At 36.4% G+C, this 19889-nt stretch overlaps 1 protein-coding gene across 4 annotated transcripts in view; it reads right to left on the bottom strand.

Moving 5' to 3' along the window:
• Positions 1-299: 299 nt before the first annotated feature.
• Positions 300-19889, bottom strand: part of SCML2 (Scm polycomb group protein like 2) — a 76425-nt gene continuing 56835 nt past the window's right edge. For 3 of the 4 annotated variants that reach the window (XM_007108246.3, XM_007108249.2, XM_007108247.4), the window contains 8 exons: positions 19082-19299; positions 15535-15661; positions 13244-13447; positions 12349-12531; positions 7229-7342; positions 6281-6535; positions 3134-3285; positions 300-2040 (listed from right to left, as the gene is read on the bottom strand). In XM_007108246.3, the coding sequence (XP_007108308.1) occupies positions 1912-2040; positions 3134-3285; positions 6281-6535; positions 7229-7342; positions 12349-12531; positions 13244-13447; positions 15535-15661; positions 19082-19299 (1382 nt within the window). In that variant the 3' untranslated portion in view covers positions 300-1911. The remainder of the gene's footprint in view (positions 2041-3133; positions 3286-6280; positions 6536-7228; positions 7343-12348; positions 12532-13243; positions 13448-15534; positions 15662-19081; positions 19300-19889) is intronic. The other variant, XM_007108248.3, reaches the window with a different exon arrangement.

A 19889-nucleotide genomic window follows, 5' to 3' on the forward strand; every position in this document is an offset into this window, starting at 1 on the left:
TGAGATATATGGGGGCACTGGCATTTTCTAGCACACTTGCATCACTGCCAACTAACTTGAGTACAGACAAAGCTCATTGATTTAACTTCTTACTGCTTCCCTGGGGTCTCATTTAAGGCCCCTGCAAAAGATCAGCCCTTTGCTCCTAGGAATGGCAAGTGTTAAAACCAAGTATTTGGACATATAAAGCCACAAACTTACTAGAGTGCTGCTTTTTCAACTATAGCTGATTCATACATTAATATAATGTGGTGAAAGCAAGTAAAATCAAATCTGAGGCTTTGACATTAATGGCTGTGGTTATTAAACTTTATTATATTTTAAAATCTGAAAACTGTAAAACAGTATTTATACAAACACCTGAGGACTGTTTAACTGGGCACAGCATCTTCACACAAACAATTTGAGAGAAGACCAAGTTTAAATTAGAATTTTGTCTTATAACACAAAATGAATAACATAGATGAAACCACCCTTTAAATAGTAGCATCCTCATATAAAGTACATTTGGTTTTCTAAAAAAGAAAATGTACATTCTTGCCCCTGGTGTACATTTTATTGGCATTTATAACAAATGGCTAATACTTTTAGCACAGATTCTCATAGCTTATTAACATTACACCAAACTTATACAAAGTAATAACAATAAACATATAGCACCATTTCCCCTTGAAAGTTCTAACTTTAAAAATAAAGCCCAAAATGATAAGTCTGAATTAATGCATCTTCCAAAATTTAGCAGAATAAATGGCTCAGAACTAAGCAAATTAACTAGCAACATTGCATAGGACAGAGAACTTCCCTGTATGGAAACCAATCTATGGATTGTTTCTTATCCCCTGAAGACTAAGCTGAGAGGTACTAGTGATAGCAAATGATGCACATATTTTTTTCTGAATAAAAACATCCAACTATATAAATAGTTCACCGTTACCTCTGTGGCAGTGCAAAGTGCCATATTAAATTCAAAAAGAACAGATTTACTTGTTTGAATACCTACAGGTATAGAATAATATATAAATATGGTATAGTATCCATATGAAGAATAAACACAGACAATAAAATATATATTTTTTAAAAATTTGGGCACAGGTGTCCTCATATAGAGATATGAGAAATGAATGCCTAGTTAAATGTCTAAGCTTAGAGAAAATATGTAAAGTTTTGAAATAACAGGTATTTCACTGAAAAATTTTAACCAGACTCCATCCAAACCACCCTTGTAGTATAATATCTCCTGCATAAAACAACCATTCTATCTTACAATTGTTCGAAAATTTATCAAAAACTGATAAGAACACTTTATGAAAGTTTATAAGCTTGTTTTTCTTTAAATATGAACAAACACAACATACAGAGAAATAATAATGAAAGGAAAATAATTTATATGGCTATTCCCTTTCCGGAAATTGGTAGAACACAAACAGAACATTGCAGTAACAGACATAAAATATTTGAAAAAGAGATGATATCTACAGTTGCATCTTTAAATTCTTTTCTAAGGAAAACTTCTCATGGATTTCATTAGAGAGCCTGTCAGTCCCTGATACTTTCCCCTTTGGGATGTAGCTGTTTTGGTTTTATATATAAACATTAATCAAAATCAATGGTGTTTCTCTGTTTCCTGCATTAAGTATATATGTAAACTGTACAATTAAATAATAGACTGTAAAGTGTAAAATAATAAAAAGACATAAAGGACTGCCAAGTTGAATATGCTAATACTAACATGTTAATGTGTTTTAAAGAAGTAGACTGGACTTGTAATGTAGTTCTGCAATTCTGGATATAACGTAGTTTTAGAGGAACTGTCTACAAAACAAAAACTGCTACGAGAATAAAAATACTTTTAAATTAAAAAGTTATCAAGACAATTGAAAATTATGTCTAAACTAAACTTACACATTTTTTTCAATTATATTTTCCTTCTTTAAGTTTTTCAATATAGTAACATAACTTTAAGGCTGGCCCCAACTTCAGCCCCATATACTTCATCATCACATCACTTTTGAGTAGTAGCAGAGCCTTCCCATCAATCTCCTACAGAGAGAAAGAAATTATAATTACTAATACTGATTTCATATTTTGTCAGGTTATGTACATATAAGAACATGTAAAATAGGGAGCAGCTGTACATTCTCAATATATATTCTCTGAATATGCATTTATTTCCTGAAAACTATTAAAAATATAACTTATATGTGAAGCATCATTTGAAAATTTCTAAATTCACTTCAAATTTTAAGAAAAAGGAAATTTAACCCAGTATCTCTGAAAAATGGCCTTAGCATCAAACTCTGATTTTAAATACTATATGTTGAATAAAATACCACATATTTATGACAAAGGGTAGAAAACTGTGAACTGTAGAAATGAATTTCAGACAGTCAATAACTTTCTTAGAAAGGCTAGGAATATATCAGCATTAATGCAAACTGTAAATGTGCTATACAGTGTCGTCATTATGTTGAAAGCTATTCAGTTAGTTGTGTGAAGCTAATTAGATATGAAAACTTATTACTGATTTTCTTACAATGTTAAAAAGGATACATAGATATTTGGTCATGAATTTTATTTGTTAGAAAAGACTACAAACATTATTTAACAGACACAAGGCATCCTCCTAAAATTCTTTATTTCCTTAATTAAGCAATTTATGTCGTGGAAGCATATTATTTGGTTTTCAGGAGTTCCTATTTAAAATAAAGCTGCACTTAATCTTTTACAGTTACTGGATTCATTGGGCATCATAACAAGGAAGACACCCTGTCACAGCTGTGGTCACCCCTCCTACTCACGGTCCTGGGGCCGAGCAGGGAGCAGGTGGGGAGGAGGATCCTTGTAGCTGTTGTTACAAAGGAGAAGACACCTGAGAGTGGCCATGCCGAATCATCTTCTCTTGAGAACTTGAAGACTTGTAGTATTTTAGGTACTCGGGTACCCATTTAAAGCACAGATTCAGCCTCCACCCTTTAAGGCTCTAACTTTGGGCAAAGTAAACTTTCTTGCATATGGAAAAATCAGTTGATAGGGTTCCCCCACCATCCACACTAATCAGTATCCAACTGAAGGGCCTGCACAGAGGTCATTCAAAGTCATTACGGCAGGAAAACCGGATCAAAAGATACATTACATGTTGCATGAAGAGGTCGGCGAGGGGGCCTGATATCTGAGGATCTTTATGTTTCATAAACTGTATCACTTCATCCACAGACCAGGTTGAAGGGTCCTTAGAGAAGCCTTGTTTCAGGACACTGGGGTCAGGTACAGCTATATAACTTGGAGCTTCAATGGGGGGAAAAAAGACAAATCATACTTGACCTGATCATTATCCTGAAAGAAGAGATGTTAGGTAGGGAGTAATTGTCTCATTCCTGGAACCTTCTGTGAAGTACCCCGGCATGGACCCAGGACTCCAAGGTAAAATCCAGAGAAAGCCTAGATAAAGATGACCTGAGGATGGCTACTCAAGAATGTCCCACCTGACCTCCCCCAAACAACAAAAGCGGCTTCGGAAGACACCTTACAGTTCCAAAGATCACAAAAGAGACTGAGCAATCCGAGGCCACTTTGGCCACAGGAAAATACAGCAAAAGATCTGTTACTTGGGTTAAATTAGGTTAATCTAAGCTAACTTATTGCTTTCTTACTTTAAATATTTCAAAGAATTTCTCTCAATCTTTCTCCTCTTGATATCTCCAGATTAGATTTATTTTACTAGCTAATTGCAATGGAAATCCCCAGAATTTAGTTTGATAATTGCTTAAATTTATTCACTTTAATGTATTCAATATGGATGGTTTTTAGCATCACTTTATTCTTTAAATTCCTGTCTCTCAAGCCTTACATGCTTATCTGAATTTTGAAGGAAACAAGATTATTTTGTGCTTAGCTAAGTCAGAGGTAACTTTAACATTATAATGAATGCCTCTTTCAAATTTCACTGCATAGTAATAGATATTTTGGTTGAAGGTTTATATGTTTAAAAAAGAAGTAACTAAGACATGAAACAATTTAAGTGCTCATACCTCAAAAAGTTATAGCTGTGCCATGCACTACGTTGTATTGAAATTTCTTTGTGTCCAGACAGGTATGCATTTACTCAACCAGAGTGCTTGACTCTCTAAAGTTAGTGTATGATAAGAGAAGTGGGTTTTGTAATTTGCTAGGAGGATTTGTTTCTCTAAACAAGGACCGTCAATACAAATTTAATATTTTTGTATGTGTGAATTAGCCAAAAGTGCACCTTTTCTTTCCTATCCTCTGGGCTCTGGCCATTTTATGGGTATTTTGAGTATTCACCCAGGGAAAGGGCAAAGAAAAACCGAAGATAAAAGAACTCACAATGGTACATTTTATTTATTTTCTTTTTAAATAGCATAACTTTGATATGAAATAAAAACTCTTTAGTAAAATCTATCCTACTATCTACTTGTCAGAGATAAAAATGTTGGTCTAGCAAGAAATGCTGCTGGGCTGTATCAACCCAAGTAAAAACGATGCTGGTATAGACCATGCCATGCCTAAGGCATTCTAACAATCCAGAAAGAAAAGTCTTCTCCTTTAACTCAAAACAGACTCAATTTGATACTTAAAAAATTACTGGCAAGGCTAACCATACCTCTAAATTAACTTATATTTGTGTGGGATTTTTGGTTTCTGTCATCAGAACCTGGTATAGTTATGTTTTGAATAACATATAACTACTTTTATAGATTACTACAAATAAACTATATGTAAAGATATGATTTCTGGTATAAAACTATAATTTTATATTAAAAATAAAACAGGGGCTTCCCTGGTGGCACAGTGGTTAAGAATCTGCCTGTCAACGCAGGGGACATGGGTTTGAGCCCTGGTCCAGGAAGACCCCACATGCCCCGGAGCAACTAAGCCCTTGCACCACAACTATCGAGCCTGCACTCTAGAGCCCGCGAGCCACAACTACTGAGCCTACATGCCTAGAGCCCATGCTCCGCAACGAGAAGCCACCGCAATGAGAAGCCCGCGCACCGCAACAAAGAGCAGCCCCCGCTCGCCGCAACCAGAGAAAGCCCGCGTGCAGCAACGAAGACCCAACACGGCTAAAAATAAAATAAATAAAATAAATTTATTTTAAAATTTTTTAAAAATAAAAAATTTTTTAAATAAAAATAAAACAACTGTGAGCTCATCTATTTCTAATCTATCATGGAAAATAATTTAATTGGGCCCACATCTTCAAAATAATCAGAGAAGGTTATGAACATTATTAGTGTTATTCAAATAATTACATGAAATAACTATGTGAAAAATAATCAAAGTCCAGTCATGCTCTTCTCCTTAATGGCTCTGTCTTATATACACTAGGAGATCAGAAGGCCTGTCTTCATAAACTCATATATTGTGAAAATATCTAAAAATTCAGGGTACGTTACCCCTTTATAAAATGAACATCTATCTTCAGTCTCTCTACAAAAATCACTCCAAAACCAGAGACAATCTAACACGGAGTAGGAGATGGGGGTGACGAAATTAAATGTATCACAGCATGTGTACAGTGCAGTTGCCCATAGATAATATCCATTATGAAAGGCAGGGGAGTTACTTGATTCCTACTTCCTTTACTCCTCAACCTTGCCTAGATGCCTATCTGGTGACAAAAGACAAAACACTTATTCCCCCCATCACAGCACCCTTAACCCTTAAAAGGGTACAGGATAGTAGGTATCTTTGCACATGGAAGGCTGCTCTGGCTCTTTCCAAATGAAGAGTAGGATGCTGTCCTGTTTATACATATCATGTTCTCCTGGGGGATCAGAGGGAATGACTGGGAGTGTGGAAAATGGGGAAATGGCTGCAGCAACAGAATGCTAGAGCCTAGATCTGGGAACCACACACAGGCTGGGGCAAGGAAAGGTCTCAGTAGGAACAAGGAAGAGAGTACGTCAGAAAGAAGAGGGAGTGCATCCTTCCAGGCCTCCGAGTCATGTGAGGGTTGTGAATCCAGGCAGTACCCAAGGAAATGATAAATTACAATGGATGGAAAAGCACTAAACTGAGAAGTCTCCATCAGAAACATGGTTGGTGATCCAGATTCCCAGAAATAGTTCTGTAATGCCATGAGGATTAGAGCATGTGTAGCAGCTTGGCCCTGAAAATGATGTGAAGGGGAGGACTCGACCTCCTCACTTTTGGCACTTTCTCCAATGCGATAAACTCTCAGGGGATGTTGTGGGGCATGGAAACCTTAAGGGGAAAGACAAACACACTGGCTGAGAATCACTGTTTTTGAATATACCTTCACTTTTCCTCTGCATCTGGAATGTAACTTCATGGTGACCGCTCTTGGGAGGTGATTTGGTCCCCACCAGTGTTGAACTCGAGGTGCATGGCACACTTTGAGAAACACTACTGGAGACTGGAGTATGACTGCTTATAGGACTTTGGCTGGCAGGATTCAAAGAACTTGCTGGATTTAGTGGTGAGTTCTCGGACTCTTCAGAAAGCATTTCCCCTTTGGGCATGCCATCTCCCCCAGAAGATATTACTACTTCTACAAGAAAAAAAGATAAAGGCAGTAAGAAAAAAGACAAAGGCAATTATCTTCAACAGACTTACAGCTCGAATACTATTAAAAGGTCAAAAATCCCCTAACTGCCAACAACAGTTCACGTAAGCCATGCTATACTGAACCACAAAGCTCCAACACAAAGCACATGGCCATCCCCTTCTTGGTGTTTATAGTAATGGACACTGCCCTGAAATCCAAATTGATTCTAATGATATCACCTATTTTTCTCATGGCAACTAACCCTTGCCAGTCTTGCCACCAAGCCTATGAACACCTCACTAAAGCATTTATTTTTAGGAATGCAGTTCTTCACAACTCTTTGTTACAATATGATCACACAGTTCGTTTCTAACATTTGCTTACTCCTTGGGCACTTAAAACTTTCACTGGAGAAATGTACTAGGTTTTTCTATTCCTCTTTCTATCCGTTTTTAGCAATACAAAGCTGAATGCAAAACACGGCTATAACTGTTTTTCTTTAATCTAAGGAGAAATGACAACTGTGCACTTCTGAAGGGAATGAAGTGCTCAACAAAGCTGCCAAAGTAGTAGCCTAACTGCCAAACTGATTTGGGGGAATATACTCCCCTACTTCCAGCATCAACACTCAAGAGCATATAAGTGATAGAAGAGTGACTTTTCTCCCCAATCTTGCAACATGTAAATACTGTTTACCTTCAGAGGCATGCACTTGTGTTTTGGGGAGCTTAGGAGAGAGAGGAGCAACATAAGGCAGAGGTTGCTGAGAAGGTCGTTTGGTGCTTTTCTTTTCTGTTGTATCTTCTTTTACTGTTTTCAAAAAAAGAAATGTCTGTTATAACTAATTAATATACTCAAGGGTTTTCATATCATCAGCATAAAACACTTTTGTTTATAAATCATTTGCCTACTATAACTTCACCAATAATTTATCAATTATTTATGAACAAGATGTGTTCATTTCATCCTATTAAATAATTCAGTGATATTATATTCAAGGGTTAAAGGCATTATGTCTAGGCTTCATTCATTCTAGGGTCATCACATCTTTCTAACTCTCTCAGGCCAACAGCGAGGCAACCAATTGTAATGTGTCTAAAAAGACCTGGGAAAATTGCTCCCATGAGCAAGAAAAGTTAAGAATTCAGAGAAGTTAAAGAGAAGATAGGGCACAATGAACACTCCATTTTATAGGCAACAATCCTGGCCTAGGGGTACCCTTACAACAATACTACTGCTTACTTATCATTCAACCAAATGCATTTCTTCCTAAAGGACCACACTTTAAGGCATAATCCTGAAAGTAAAGACATTTCAATTTATTAATTACACTATTACACTACATTAGACTATGTTACACTACATTATCGATCAATATTTTGATTTAATCTCCAACTAAAAGGAAAAATAAAGTGCAATAGAAATCTATAAAGTAGGATAACAGACCTCGAAAGAGAAGAAAGACTGCAATGAGAAAGTACCAAAGTCAAACTTCATCTAGTTCAAAATGGCTGGGGGCCAGGCATGCCTCTCAAAATCATCTGATGAGCAATCTTTAGCCATCCAGTTACTGATTACTAATGAGTCTAAGAGAACTCTCACCATTTGATTTTATTTTTAATCATCAACTACAAAACCAATGGGCAAAACATACTTCAGTGAATGAGAGATATTTCTACAATTAGGACAGTTAAATTCTAAGAAGAGAAATAAGTGACTTTTTTCATACCCATTTAATGATACAGAAAATTGGAGTACTAAAATATACAGTTTCTATAGTTTTCTATAGATATTTACCTCAGAATCATAGCAAGAACAGAAAAAGTCTTTACTTATCTTTTACTTGTAATATTATAATACTTGCTTTATGAAAAGTTTATGAAGCTGGTATATGGTATACTATCTGGGGTTGATACAAACATAAAATTGATTCTTGACTTCTGCTTCTGGGTATCGTAGTGAGCTCAGGCATGAAACTGTTCCTGCAGAGATAACTAGAAAAAGCCAGATAATTTACAAAGTACTTCAGAAGTCATCATAGAGAAGCACTTCCAGGATGACTGATTAAGGACTTCAGAAAATCCACTCCTTCATAAAAATAACGACAGCGCTGGCAAAATTAACTTTTTCAAAATTCTGGACGTTAACTAAAGGATTACAACAACCCAAAAAGCATTTATTCAAGAAAAATGGCTAAATCTCAGAAAGAACAACAAATTCTGTGGCATTTTAGCTTCCCTAATATAATCCCATTCACCCCAGTTTTGCAGCAGCCTTGCAAACCAACAGCTTCGCAACTACAGTAGCTGTGAAAGCCAGCAGCCAGCCTAGCACTGAAGGGGGCACAAAGGATTTGGAACTCTCCAAAAGCTCCACTCCCAGAGAACTGTCACTATTTGATCAATCTTGCAGCTCACTGAAAACCTCTGATCTCTGGGCTTGTTTTATTTGACCTAAATCAGAGCCTGCTCTGTGTGAACAGCCCTATCCAAAGCACTGGTCAAAAACCAAAACAAAACAAAACCAAAAAACCCACAACAATGGCAATTGTTTAACACTGCAGCTCCCAGAGGTAGTATTACCTGCTGGGGCTGACAAGAAGCTGACCAAGAAGCTTAAAAGGAAAAACTGGAGAATGAGATGTCCATTAGGGGACTCTGAAAAGCACTGAAATATTCCTGGGAATCTAGAAGGCCATATGTATGTACATGGTTGTATGAATGCTCAGGAAAGACTTTAGAAGGCCCTAATCTTTCATTTTTGGCTGACCTTGAAGCTCTGCACAAAGCCGATTTGTAAACTGCCTCCTGGAATGTTCAAGGTAATTCCCAACACACACGAAGAACCCCTTGGCAAAGGCTGGGAGACATACTGGTTCCAGGCACTTAAGAAAATCCCTGTCCAATCATTAGCTGACCATTAAGTTAAGGAAACAGACTTCAGTAGCCACACATAACAAAATTAGACCTGGAAAAGTCTAAATTAGTCCAGGAGAGTCACTAAAAATCCAAACAGCACCAGCAACAACAACAGAGCCTAGGAAGGGGGAGGGAACCTAATTTTCAGAGTTGCTGCATTATATTACTTTTAAATTTCAATTAAAAAATTAGGAGACATGCAAGGAAGAGGAAAGTATGACCCATACACAGGGGGAAAAAAGTCAACAGAAACTGCCTCTGAGGAAGCCCAGACACTGGACTTACTAAGCAAAATATCAAGTCAGTTATTTTACATATGTTTAAAGAACTTAAAAAAAAATCATGTCTAAAGAACTAAAGGAAAGTATAAGAACAATGTCTCACACTATCGATAAAGCAACAAAAATTATAAATAGAACCAAATAGAAATTCAGGACTTGAAAAGTATAATAAATGAAATTTTTTTAAAAAACCAAAACCCTAGAGGGGCTCAACAGCAGATGTGAATTAGTAGAAGAAAGAATCACCAAATTTTTTAAGAGATCAATTGAGATTATATAGTCTGAGGAACAGGAAAAAAAAAGAGAGAAAGAGAGAAGAAATGTACAGACTTCAGAGACCTGTGGGACACCATCAAGCATGCCATAATAAACATAATGGGAGAGTCCTGGAAGGAGAGGACAGAGTAAGGAGCAAAAAGACTATTTGAAGAAATAATGTCTAAAAGCTTCCCAACTTTAAAGCAAAACATTAATCTGCATAATCCAAAAAGCACAAGAATCTCCAATTATGATAAATGCAAAGATATCCACACCTAGAAAAAACAGTCAAACCACCAAAAGCAAAAGACAAAGATAATCTTGAAATCAGCAAGAGAAAAGCAAATCATCACATACAAAGGATCCTCAATAAGATTAGCAACTGACTTCTCATCAGAAACTACAGAGGCTAGAAGGAAGTGGGATGATATATTCAAAGCACTGAAACAAAAAGATGGTCAACCAAGAATTCTATATCTAGCAAAACTAATCTTTAAAAACGGAAGGAGAAAATAGGAAATTCTCCGTAAAGACAAAATGAGAGAATTCCTCACTTGTAGAGAGCTACCCTATAAGAGATACTAGAGAGACTCCTTCAAGTTGAAATGAAAATAGAGAATAACTTAAATCCACATTTTAAAAAATAAATAAACAGTACCAGTAAATATATTTGTGTTTATAACTCTTTTCTTCTCCTTTCTCATTTAAAAGACAACTACATAAAGCAATAATTATAGGGCTTCCCTGGTGGTGCAGTGGTTAAGAATCCACCTGCCAATGCAGGAGACACAGGTTCAAGCCCTGGTTCAGGAAGATCCCACATGCCACGGAGCAACTAAGCCCGTGCACCACAACTACTGAGCCTGCGCTCTAGAGCCCGCAAGCCACAACTACTGGAGCCCGCAAGCCACAACTACTGAAGCCCACGCGCCTAGAGCCCGTGATCCACAACAAGAGAAGCCACTGCAATGAGAAGCCCACGCACCACAACTAAGAGTAGCCCCCGCTCGCCACAACTAGAGAAAGCCCACACGCAGCAACGAAGACCTGATGCAGCCAAAAAAAATAAATAAAATTAATAAATTTATTTTTTTTAAAAAGCAATAATTATAAAACTGTATTTGGGAGCTTAAAATGTATAAAATATAATTTGCATGACAATAATAGCACAAAGAAGTGGGCAGAAAACAAAGCTATGCTGGAGCAAAGTTTTGGCACAATATTAAAATTAAGTTGGTATTAATCCAAACTAGATTGTTTTAAATTAAGATGTTAATTGTAATCCCCAAGGCAACTAACTAAGAAAATAACTCAAAAAAATAGTAAAAAGAACAAGGAAAATAAAATGGTACACAAGAAAACATCTACTTAAAACAAAAGAAGGCAGTAATGGAGGAAAAGACTACCCCCCCCAAAAAAAAGAGAGACATAAAGAATGGTAGATGTAAATCCTACCTTATTAGTAATTAAATTAAATGTACATGAAATAAGCACTCCAGTAAAAAATTAGATTGGCAGAATGGATTTTTTTAAAAAGTTGTATTACAAACTTACTACACTTTAAATTCAAACACACAAATAGGTTGAAAGTACAAGGATGGGAAAAAATATACCATACAGATAGTACTTAAAAGAGGAGTGGGGGGGCTTCCCTGGTGGCGCAGTGGTTAAGAATCCGCCTGCCAACACAGGGAACACGGTCTCGAGTCCTGGTCCGGGAAGATCCCACATGCTGCGGAGCAACTAAGCCCATGAGCCACAACTACTGAGCCTGCGCTCTGGAGCCCGCAAGCCACAACTACTGAAGCCTGCACATCTAGAGCCCGTGCTCCGCAACAAGAGAAGCCACCGCAATGAGAAGCCCACGCACCACAACGAAGAGTAGCCCCCGCTCGCCACAACTAGAGAAAGCCCATGCACAGCAACGAAGATCCAACGCCGCCAAAGCCCATGTGCCTAGAGCCCGTGCTCCGCAACAAGAGAAGCCACCGCAATGAGAAGCCCACGCACCACAACGAAGAGTAGCCCCCGCTCGCCACAACTAGAGAAAGCCCATGCACAGCAACGAAGATCCAACGCCGCCATAAATAAATAAACAAATTTTAAAAAACAAAAAACCCCCACAATGATACACCTTTCAGGTTTTGATTCTCAAGTTAATTATGAATACAATAAGAAATTACTCTTCCACTTTGAATGAACAGAAACTATATATTATACATGTCTAATTAGTTCACTGTGGCTAAAAGGTTTACTTTGAGGAAGACACAGGAAAAACTGAACTATATAAGATTCTCAAGTTAATGTAGAATCTAATATAAAATAGAAGCACAGTATAAAATTTTACATTTTCTCTTACCTGATTTATTTTGATCATGCTCTGCAGGACTATGACCATTACCTCTGTAAGAGCTAAAAGGCTGGCTACTCAAAAGGTTATCACACTCTAGGCTGTGGCACAAGGTCTCAAGAAAGCGAAGAGCAAATGATGCACTGTTCACTGGAGGGAGCTGGATGGAATGAGTTTCCCCATCAAAGGAGGCTATTATAGGGGAGAAAAGATGTCAGAGTTACATCACAGAAAGATGAGAACCACATCAACAAAAATAAAAGCCATCAATTTAGGAAATGTATTATAAATCTAATGTGTGGTTTTTGTAATTTATAAAGGAATAATCTTAAATTATAAAAGTTCCTCTCATTCAAACACAATAGTCAGAATAAAAGCATTCTCATTTAAAAATATTCATAAAGTAAACAACAACAACAAAAACCCACTGATGTACAATAGTTCCTGCTCTTCCAAACATTCCATGGGAACAAATGCAGTATCTGATCATACAATCATGAAAGCCATGTGTATCTTACCTCTTACTTCTTGAATCACATTTTTTATTTAGAGATGCTTACAGATTAGTCTGTTTTCTAAAAACATTAAAATATATTAAGCTCACTTTATCTATAGTGAGCTTAATATAGCAGGTAAAAGGAAAAATCTGTACCTCTTACCTCAATATACAGTATTACTCTGACATTATTTGTCTATTTTGAAAGTTAAACTTTCCAAACCAGGGTTAAAAGTCTATAAACATATAAATATTATACATATTCTATTACATTAATGTAATATTCAAATATTATAGTTAACAGAATATAAATTTATAAAATAATCTATGTATTATAAAATCCTTGCCTTCTTGAAACCTAAAAACAAATTAGGGAATAAAAGCTCATAAAGGATTAGATGAGCATACCGGTTATCACTTCTCCTCCACGATGATCTGGCTTAAGGAATCCAAAAACAGTCTTACTTTGAACGGCACAATCCACGCAGGCCTGCACTGTCCGCCGGAGCACCACATTGACAGGGCCTGGGCCAAAGTGGTCAGGCAGCTGCTGGATTTTCTTCTGATCCAGGTGAGGGCCACAGCTTCCATATTTGTTTACATAGACACAGACTTGATGAAAAATGTGTATACAGATGTAACAAACAATGAGATTGGTTAGAAGGAACATAAACAACATAATCAATCACTATCTATCCCATTAGCCACGCTTCACTCAAAGAGAACCTAAACATAGTTACTATCGGTGATCATTTCTGCTACCTAAAAATATGTATGTAAATATATTTTCACATTTTGTAAATATATTAAATCTAGAAATAAATAATCCAAATGCTTATTCAATTTTCTAGAATTCTGCCCAAACTGATTATAATAAAAACAATACAAGTTTTAGTAGCATCACAAAACAATTCTTCACACATTCTCAGATTATATAAAATGGCTTCAAGACAAGAATATTTTCACTTTTTAACAGTAATCACAGTATAAGAATTTTCTTTCAAAACTGGTCATATTAGCACACTCCTTTTGGACTGAATTTATTTTAAATCAACAATATTGCACTCTCATTATATAGTATTTTCTAAAGTAAACAAATAATTTCAGATATGTGTCACAGTAAGTTCTAATGAGCTAGAGAAATTTTTTTCATTAATTTTTAAGAAAATAAAAATGTTCTTTATATACATGCTGAGGTTCACGGAAGAAAATTTTAAAAATAAATGCTTTCCTTCGTATAATTAAAGCATTTAGAATTTAGAAGCAAATAATCTATAATCACAATCAGTCAAGTTTCTAAAATTTTTCTTCACTGAGAATCAACAAATACAAATTAACACACAACGTAATATGATTATTAACAAACAGAAAATATATTGTCCCCCTAAATCAAGAGGCACATTATTTTTATCCACTACTCAATTTATTGCAAAATTTTCAAGTATACAGTCTATATTTAGTACAATAAAAACCCATTAATCTCACTTTCACTATGTTGAAATATATGATAATTAAGCTTTGTGGCAATAGCCAGAGGAAGGATGGACTCTCTCACAGAAATGAAACACCTATTAAAAACTTAACCTGAGGTGCTGATGGCATGGACAAAGTTCTACTGAACACAAGTGAGCTAAACAAGGATTTCAATGTTTATACTCCTTTAGCTAGGCTCCCCTCCTAATGGACTAAAAATCAGAAATAATAAAGAGACAAAATGAGGTATGTTATGGGCTTCCCCGGTGGCGCAGTGGTTAAGAATCCGCCTGCCAATGCAGGGGACACGGGTTCGAGCCCTGGTCTGGGAAGATCCCACATGCCGCGGAGCAACGAAGCCCGTGCACCACAACTACTGAGCCTGCACTCTAGAGCCCGTGCTCCACAACAAGAGAAGAAACCATTGCAACGAGAAGCCTGTGCACCGCAACAAAGAGCAGCCCCCGCTCGCCAAAACTAGAGAAAACCCACGTGCAGCAACAAAGACCCAACACAGCCAAAAAAAAGGGGGGGGGGGTATGTTACAATAATCATTTTTAAAGTGATTTCTATTTCAAAAAATTAAATTAAATTATAATTTCTTTTTAATAAGAAAAGAAAAATTGAGGGGAAAAGTCCAAGGAACAGAAGAATGTAAGAGAGATAATTAAGGATCTTCTAGGAGAGGGAGCAAAAAAACTTGCTTTAAAAAACAGGAAAGGAATAAGGAAATTTGCAGGAAATGACAAATAAAAGGGACTGATTAGTTTGGGTGTCTGTCATTTCACACTCTTCACATAGCAAAGAACAATTTAAAGTCATCATGCCCCCTGAAAGGCAAGGATCTGTGAAAATTTTATAAGGCATTAAAATAAGGTTTGAGGTACCTTAAAAATACATACAAGACAAAAAAGACAAATTGTGAAATGAGATAATGGGAAAACAAGAATAGATTTGACAATAATGTAAATTTTATAAATCTTACCAAGAGGGATAAAATATCTTAAGGGTGTTGAATTTTCAAGTGACTTATTTAAACAGACTGTTTTTCCTTGACATCAAAATGAACATTCAGAATTTCAAAATATTTTAATAAGAAAAATGCTAAAAGAAATGTTTACCATCATCTTTTTTCCCTCTTATTTTATTTCCAGGACTTCGAAGACACTGAAAATAATACAACAAAAGATAACTAATTTTATACTCTTTTAAAAATATTAATTTACCTGTAGACATCACTATTTTAGATGATCCAGGAACAGCATCCTTATCATATGAAACACCACCACGTTCTCTGGTCAGCATACTGATAGGAGCTGAAGATGTGGAACATACAACAGGAATACATTTTTCCTGTTAAAAAAAATATTCCTAGATAAGGAGGTCATAAAATTATTGGCATCACTGGTTCACAAATGATCAGTTGTCTGAAGTCCTCTGGGTTGGAAATCCCTGTGTCACAAACTGCAGTACTTTTCAAACTGTGCTCCTAAGAGGGGCCCATAAGCTGGTCAGGTAGGAGAGGAAGAGACCAAGACGCTGGGATTCCCGATGCTACCACCACCTGTTCCAACTAGTCACACTTTAGCCAAAATAATTCACTCTGTAAAACTTGGTTTTTTTTTTTTTTGAGGTTCCCAGTAAGTTTTTGTTTTGTTTTGTTTTGTTTTGTTTTTGCAGTACGCGGGCCTCTCACTGCTGTGGCCTCTCCCGTTGAGGAGCACAGGCTCCGGACGCGCAGGCCCAGTGGCCATGGCTCACGGGCCCAGCCGCTCCGCGGCATGCGGGATCCCCCCGGACCGGGGCACGAACCCGTGTCCCCTGCATTGGCAGGCAGAATCTCAACCACTGCGCCACCAGGGAAGCCCCCCAGTAAGTTTTTTACACTGCTTTAGCAGTGTAAAAAAAAAATAGTGTGTTTGCACTAACAATGTAAATTGAATACATTTATTTGGAAAATGTGCTTCCATACTTCCATACTTCTAGAATGCTTAAGGAAGGGAAGAAAATAATTGACAAAGGAGAGTACAGCAAGAACAATTCTTACTCTAGTTCAAAGAGTTGAATCTTCATCTTTTTATGATGAAATAATGAAGCTAAAAAAGATGAAGGTGAATTGCTTCCTTTGCAACAAAAAAGTTTACTATCAAAAAAATTACATTATCTTTCCCTTGCCCCTCCTTACCACCATACAACAATATTTTCAAAAAGATCTCTTCAAAATTGTCAAATCATCATTGGAATTATTTGAAAGTAAAAGAATGAAGAGAAACTTTTTGGAGTTATCATATCTTGACCATATACCAGCTAATCACAAAGACTTTTTTCAGCAACTGGAAAATATGTACTAAATATATGCATCAATGACACCCTTGATACATTTGAACTTTTAAAATGCATTTAAAATAAATGATTTGCCTTTAAATTTCGTTAACTTTCCTTAAGTTTATACAATTTACTTTTAAAAAATATTTATTTATTTATTTGGTTGCATCGGGTCTTAGTTGCGGCAGGAGGGCTCCTTAGTTGTGGCTTTCCAGCTCCTTAGTTGCGGCAGGCAGGCTCCTTTAGTTGCGGCTCAAGGGCTCCTTAGTTGTGGCATGCAAACTTTTAGCTGCAGCATGCATGTGGGATCTAGTTCCCTGGCCAGGGATTGAACCCAGGCCCCCTACATTGGGAGTGCGGAGACTTAACCACTGCGCCACCAAGGAAGTCCCCTTATAATTTATTTTTAATTTAAAAAATTTCATCTGCTAAGAATTTACATTAGAATAATCTGCTTATTTGATTTTTTCAATATTTATGATTTTATATTTGAAAATATTGTTTTATTGACTTTTGATTTTTATTTTATAAATTTTGAATGCCTTTTAAAATAAAATACCAATATTAATGTAAGTTTTATCAATCAAAATGGTATTGTCATTTTGCTCCATACTGCAAACATTAGTTGTAACAAAATAGAAACATTATATATATTGATATCAGGTGGCTGAACTCAGAAATGTTTAAGGTAATACTGCTGAAATTTAATTCAGTTCTAACAGATCTAGAGAGATTCTATGTCTTTATATTTAGAGTGTATTTCTTTTTTTTTTTTTTTTTTTTTTTTTTGCGGTACACGGGCCTCTCACTGTTGTGGCCTCTCCTGTTGCGGAGCACAGGCTCCGGACGCGCAGGCTCGGCAGCCATGGCTCACGGGCCTAGCCGTTCTGCGGCATGTGGGATCTTCCCAGACCGGGGCACGAACCCGCGTCCCCTGCATCAGCAGGCAGACTCTCAACCACTGCGCCACCAGGGAAGCCCTAGAGTGTATTTCTTGTAGACAGGATGTATTTGGATCTTTTAAAATATCCATTTTTATAATCTCTGTCTTCTAATTGAAAAGTTTAGTTTACTAATTTTTAAAGTAATTATTAATAAGTTTGGGTCTGGGTCTACCATTTATTATTTGTTTTCTGTTTGTTTCCTCTGTGTTTTGGTCCTCTGTCTTACTCTCCTCTTTTTTGTTGTTGTTCATTACTTGAATAGTCCTTAGAATTCCATTTTAATTTTCCTATTGGCTTTTTAGCTATATTTCTTTGCATTTGTATTTTTATAATATGCTCTGGGAGTTTCAACGTACAATCCACATAAAGTTAATATTGTACTGCTTAACAGAAAATGTTGAAACCTTGCAATGCTACAAATCCATATCCCCCACCCCTAAGCCTTTATACTATAATTTTTTTATGTATTATATCTATGTATGTTATAAACCCCACAAGACTGTATTGTATTATAATTATTGCTTTAAATAGTCCTATTTTTATAAAGAAATTACAAGGAAAAAAGCAAAAAGAAAGTCATTAGTATTTACCTAGAGATAACTTCCTTTAGCATTTCTTATAGTGTTTGTCTGCCAGTGATGAATTTTTTGTATGCTTTTACCTGAAAATGTCTTTAGTTCTTCATTCTTGAAGAGTAGGTTTGCTGAATATAGCATTTCGTATAACACCCCTCCTCCTATGTGTATTCCCCCCAACCACAGTCTGTCTGCTTCCATTCATTCTCCTGTGTCTTCGGGTAGCTGCTTTTTCTATTATTTCCAGGTTTTAGAGTTGTTTTCTTTGGTGGAGAGTCAGTTAGGTAGGATGTAACTTTAGCATCACTGAATTTATCACACTGATTTCCCCCTCACCCCCATTTTACTGAGGTATAATCTATGTATAGTAAAATTCACTTCGCATTGATTTTTAAAGTATACTGAGTTTTAAATAAACTGGCTCAAACATGAATACACCCATGCAGTATTTTCAATGTGGTTTTGAAGAAGTCGAACGCTATTCAGTTTTAAATTTATCCAAGAAAAGAAATAACAATCTTGATTGTTACACAGGCCTTAAAAAGCCTTATATGCTTTTTTTAAATTTTAATTAGGTATAGTTGATTGACAATGTTGTGTTTAATTTCTGCTGTATAGCAAAGTAACTCAGTTATAGATCCTTTTTCATATTCCTTTCCATTATGGTTTATCACAGGATATTGAATATAGTTCCCTGTGCTGTATAGTAGGTCCTTGTTGTTTATCCATCCTATATATAGTTTCCACCTGCTAGTCCCAAACTCCCAACCCTTCCCTTCCCCTCCCCACTCCACCTTGTAAAAAGCCTTATATACTCTTGGTACATTCCTAAAAGGTATCATAACACTCTTAGTAAGTCCTAAACTGTATGTTTAATAATAAGGCACTACAGAGACCTGTAATACAAATTAGTAGGAGATACAACTAACCTTTCTTCCTGAGTTTGGGCCTTTTTTCCTTGGTGAGATATTTTTAACAGAACTCGCCCTCTTGGGGACTGAAGTATGTGCAGGTGGTTTAGTCCGACCTGATTTCCTGATCTGCTGTGTTGGTAATATTACAGCAGTTTTCTGTAGAGACTGCATTGAACGCTGGGTTGCTTTGGAAGGAGAAGACTGTGTTTTTGCTATATTCTTTGTAATAGGAACTGAGGGAAAAAACACACAACACAAAAATACAATTAAAATAAATGACATAATTAAGGTATTTTCTTCTTATGATTCAAAAGAAATTTAACTCAATCTTTAAAATATTCCAAAGGTCATTCATTGAAAACCACTTATAATAAAGGTACCATTTAAAATCACGTTTTAGGTATTTAAGATTTCAGATTATCAGGAAATAGTCTGATTCTCCAGAAAAAATAAAGAGGCTTTTATAATAAGAACCAGTAACTTCCTACTTAATTAGCACAGTGAAAATTTCTATCAATTTACCTTTTGTCTGCTTCTCATATTTTTAGTCCTTGGCACAGAAAAGAGTTTTTCCTTCAGAAAACACTATCCAATTATGCCATACACAGGAATCATTTTGCCCACCAATATAGAAAAACATAACAAAGCAGCTACCAATGGCTCCTGCTTCATTTTTTTTTTTTTTTTTTTTTTGCGGTACACGGGCCTCTCACTGTTGTGGCCTCTCCCGTTGCGGAGCACAGGCTCCGGATGCACAGGCTCAGCAGCCATGGCTCACGGGCCCAGCCACTCCGCGGCATGTGGGATCTTCCCGGACCGGGGC

The sequence above is a fragment of the Physeter macrocephalus genome, chromosome 21, assembly GCF_002837175.3.
Source record: "Physeter macrocephalus isolate SW-GA chromosome 21, ASM283717v5, whole genome shotgun sequence".
Taxonomy (NCBI): Eukaryota; Metazoa; Chordata; class Mammalia; order Artiodactyla; family Physeteridae; genus Physeter; species Physeter macrocephalus.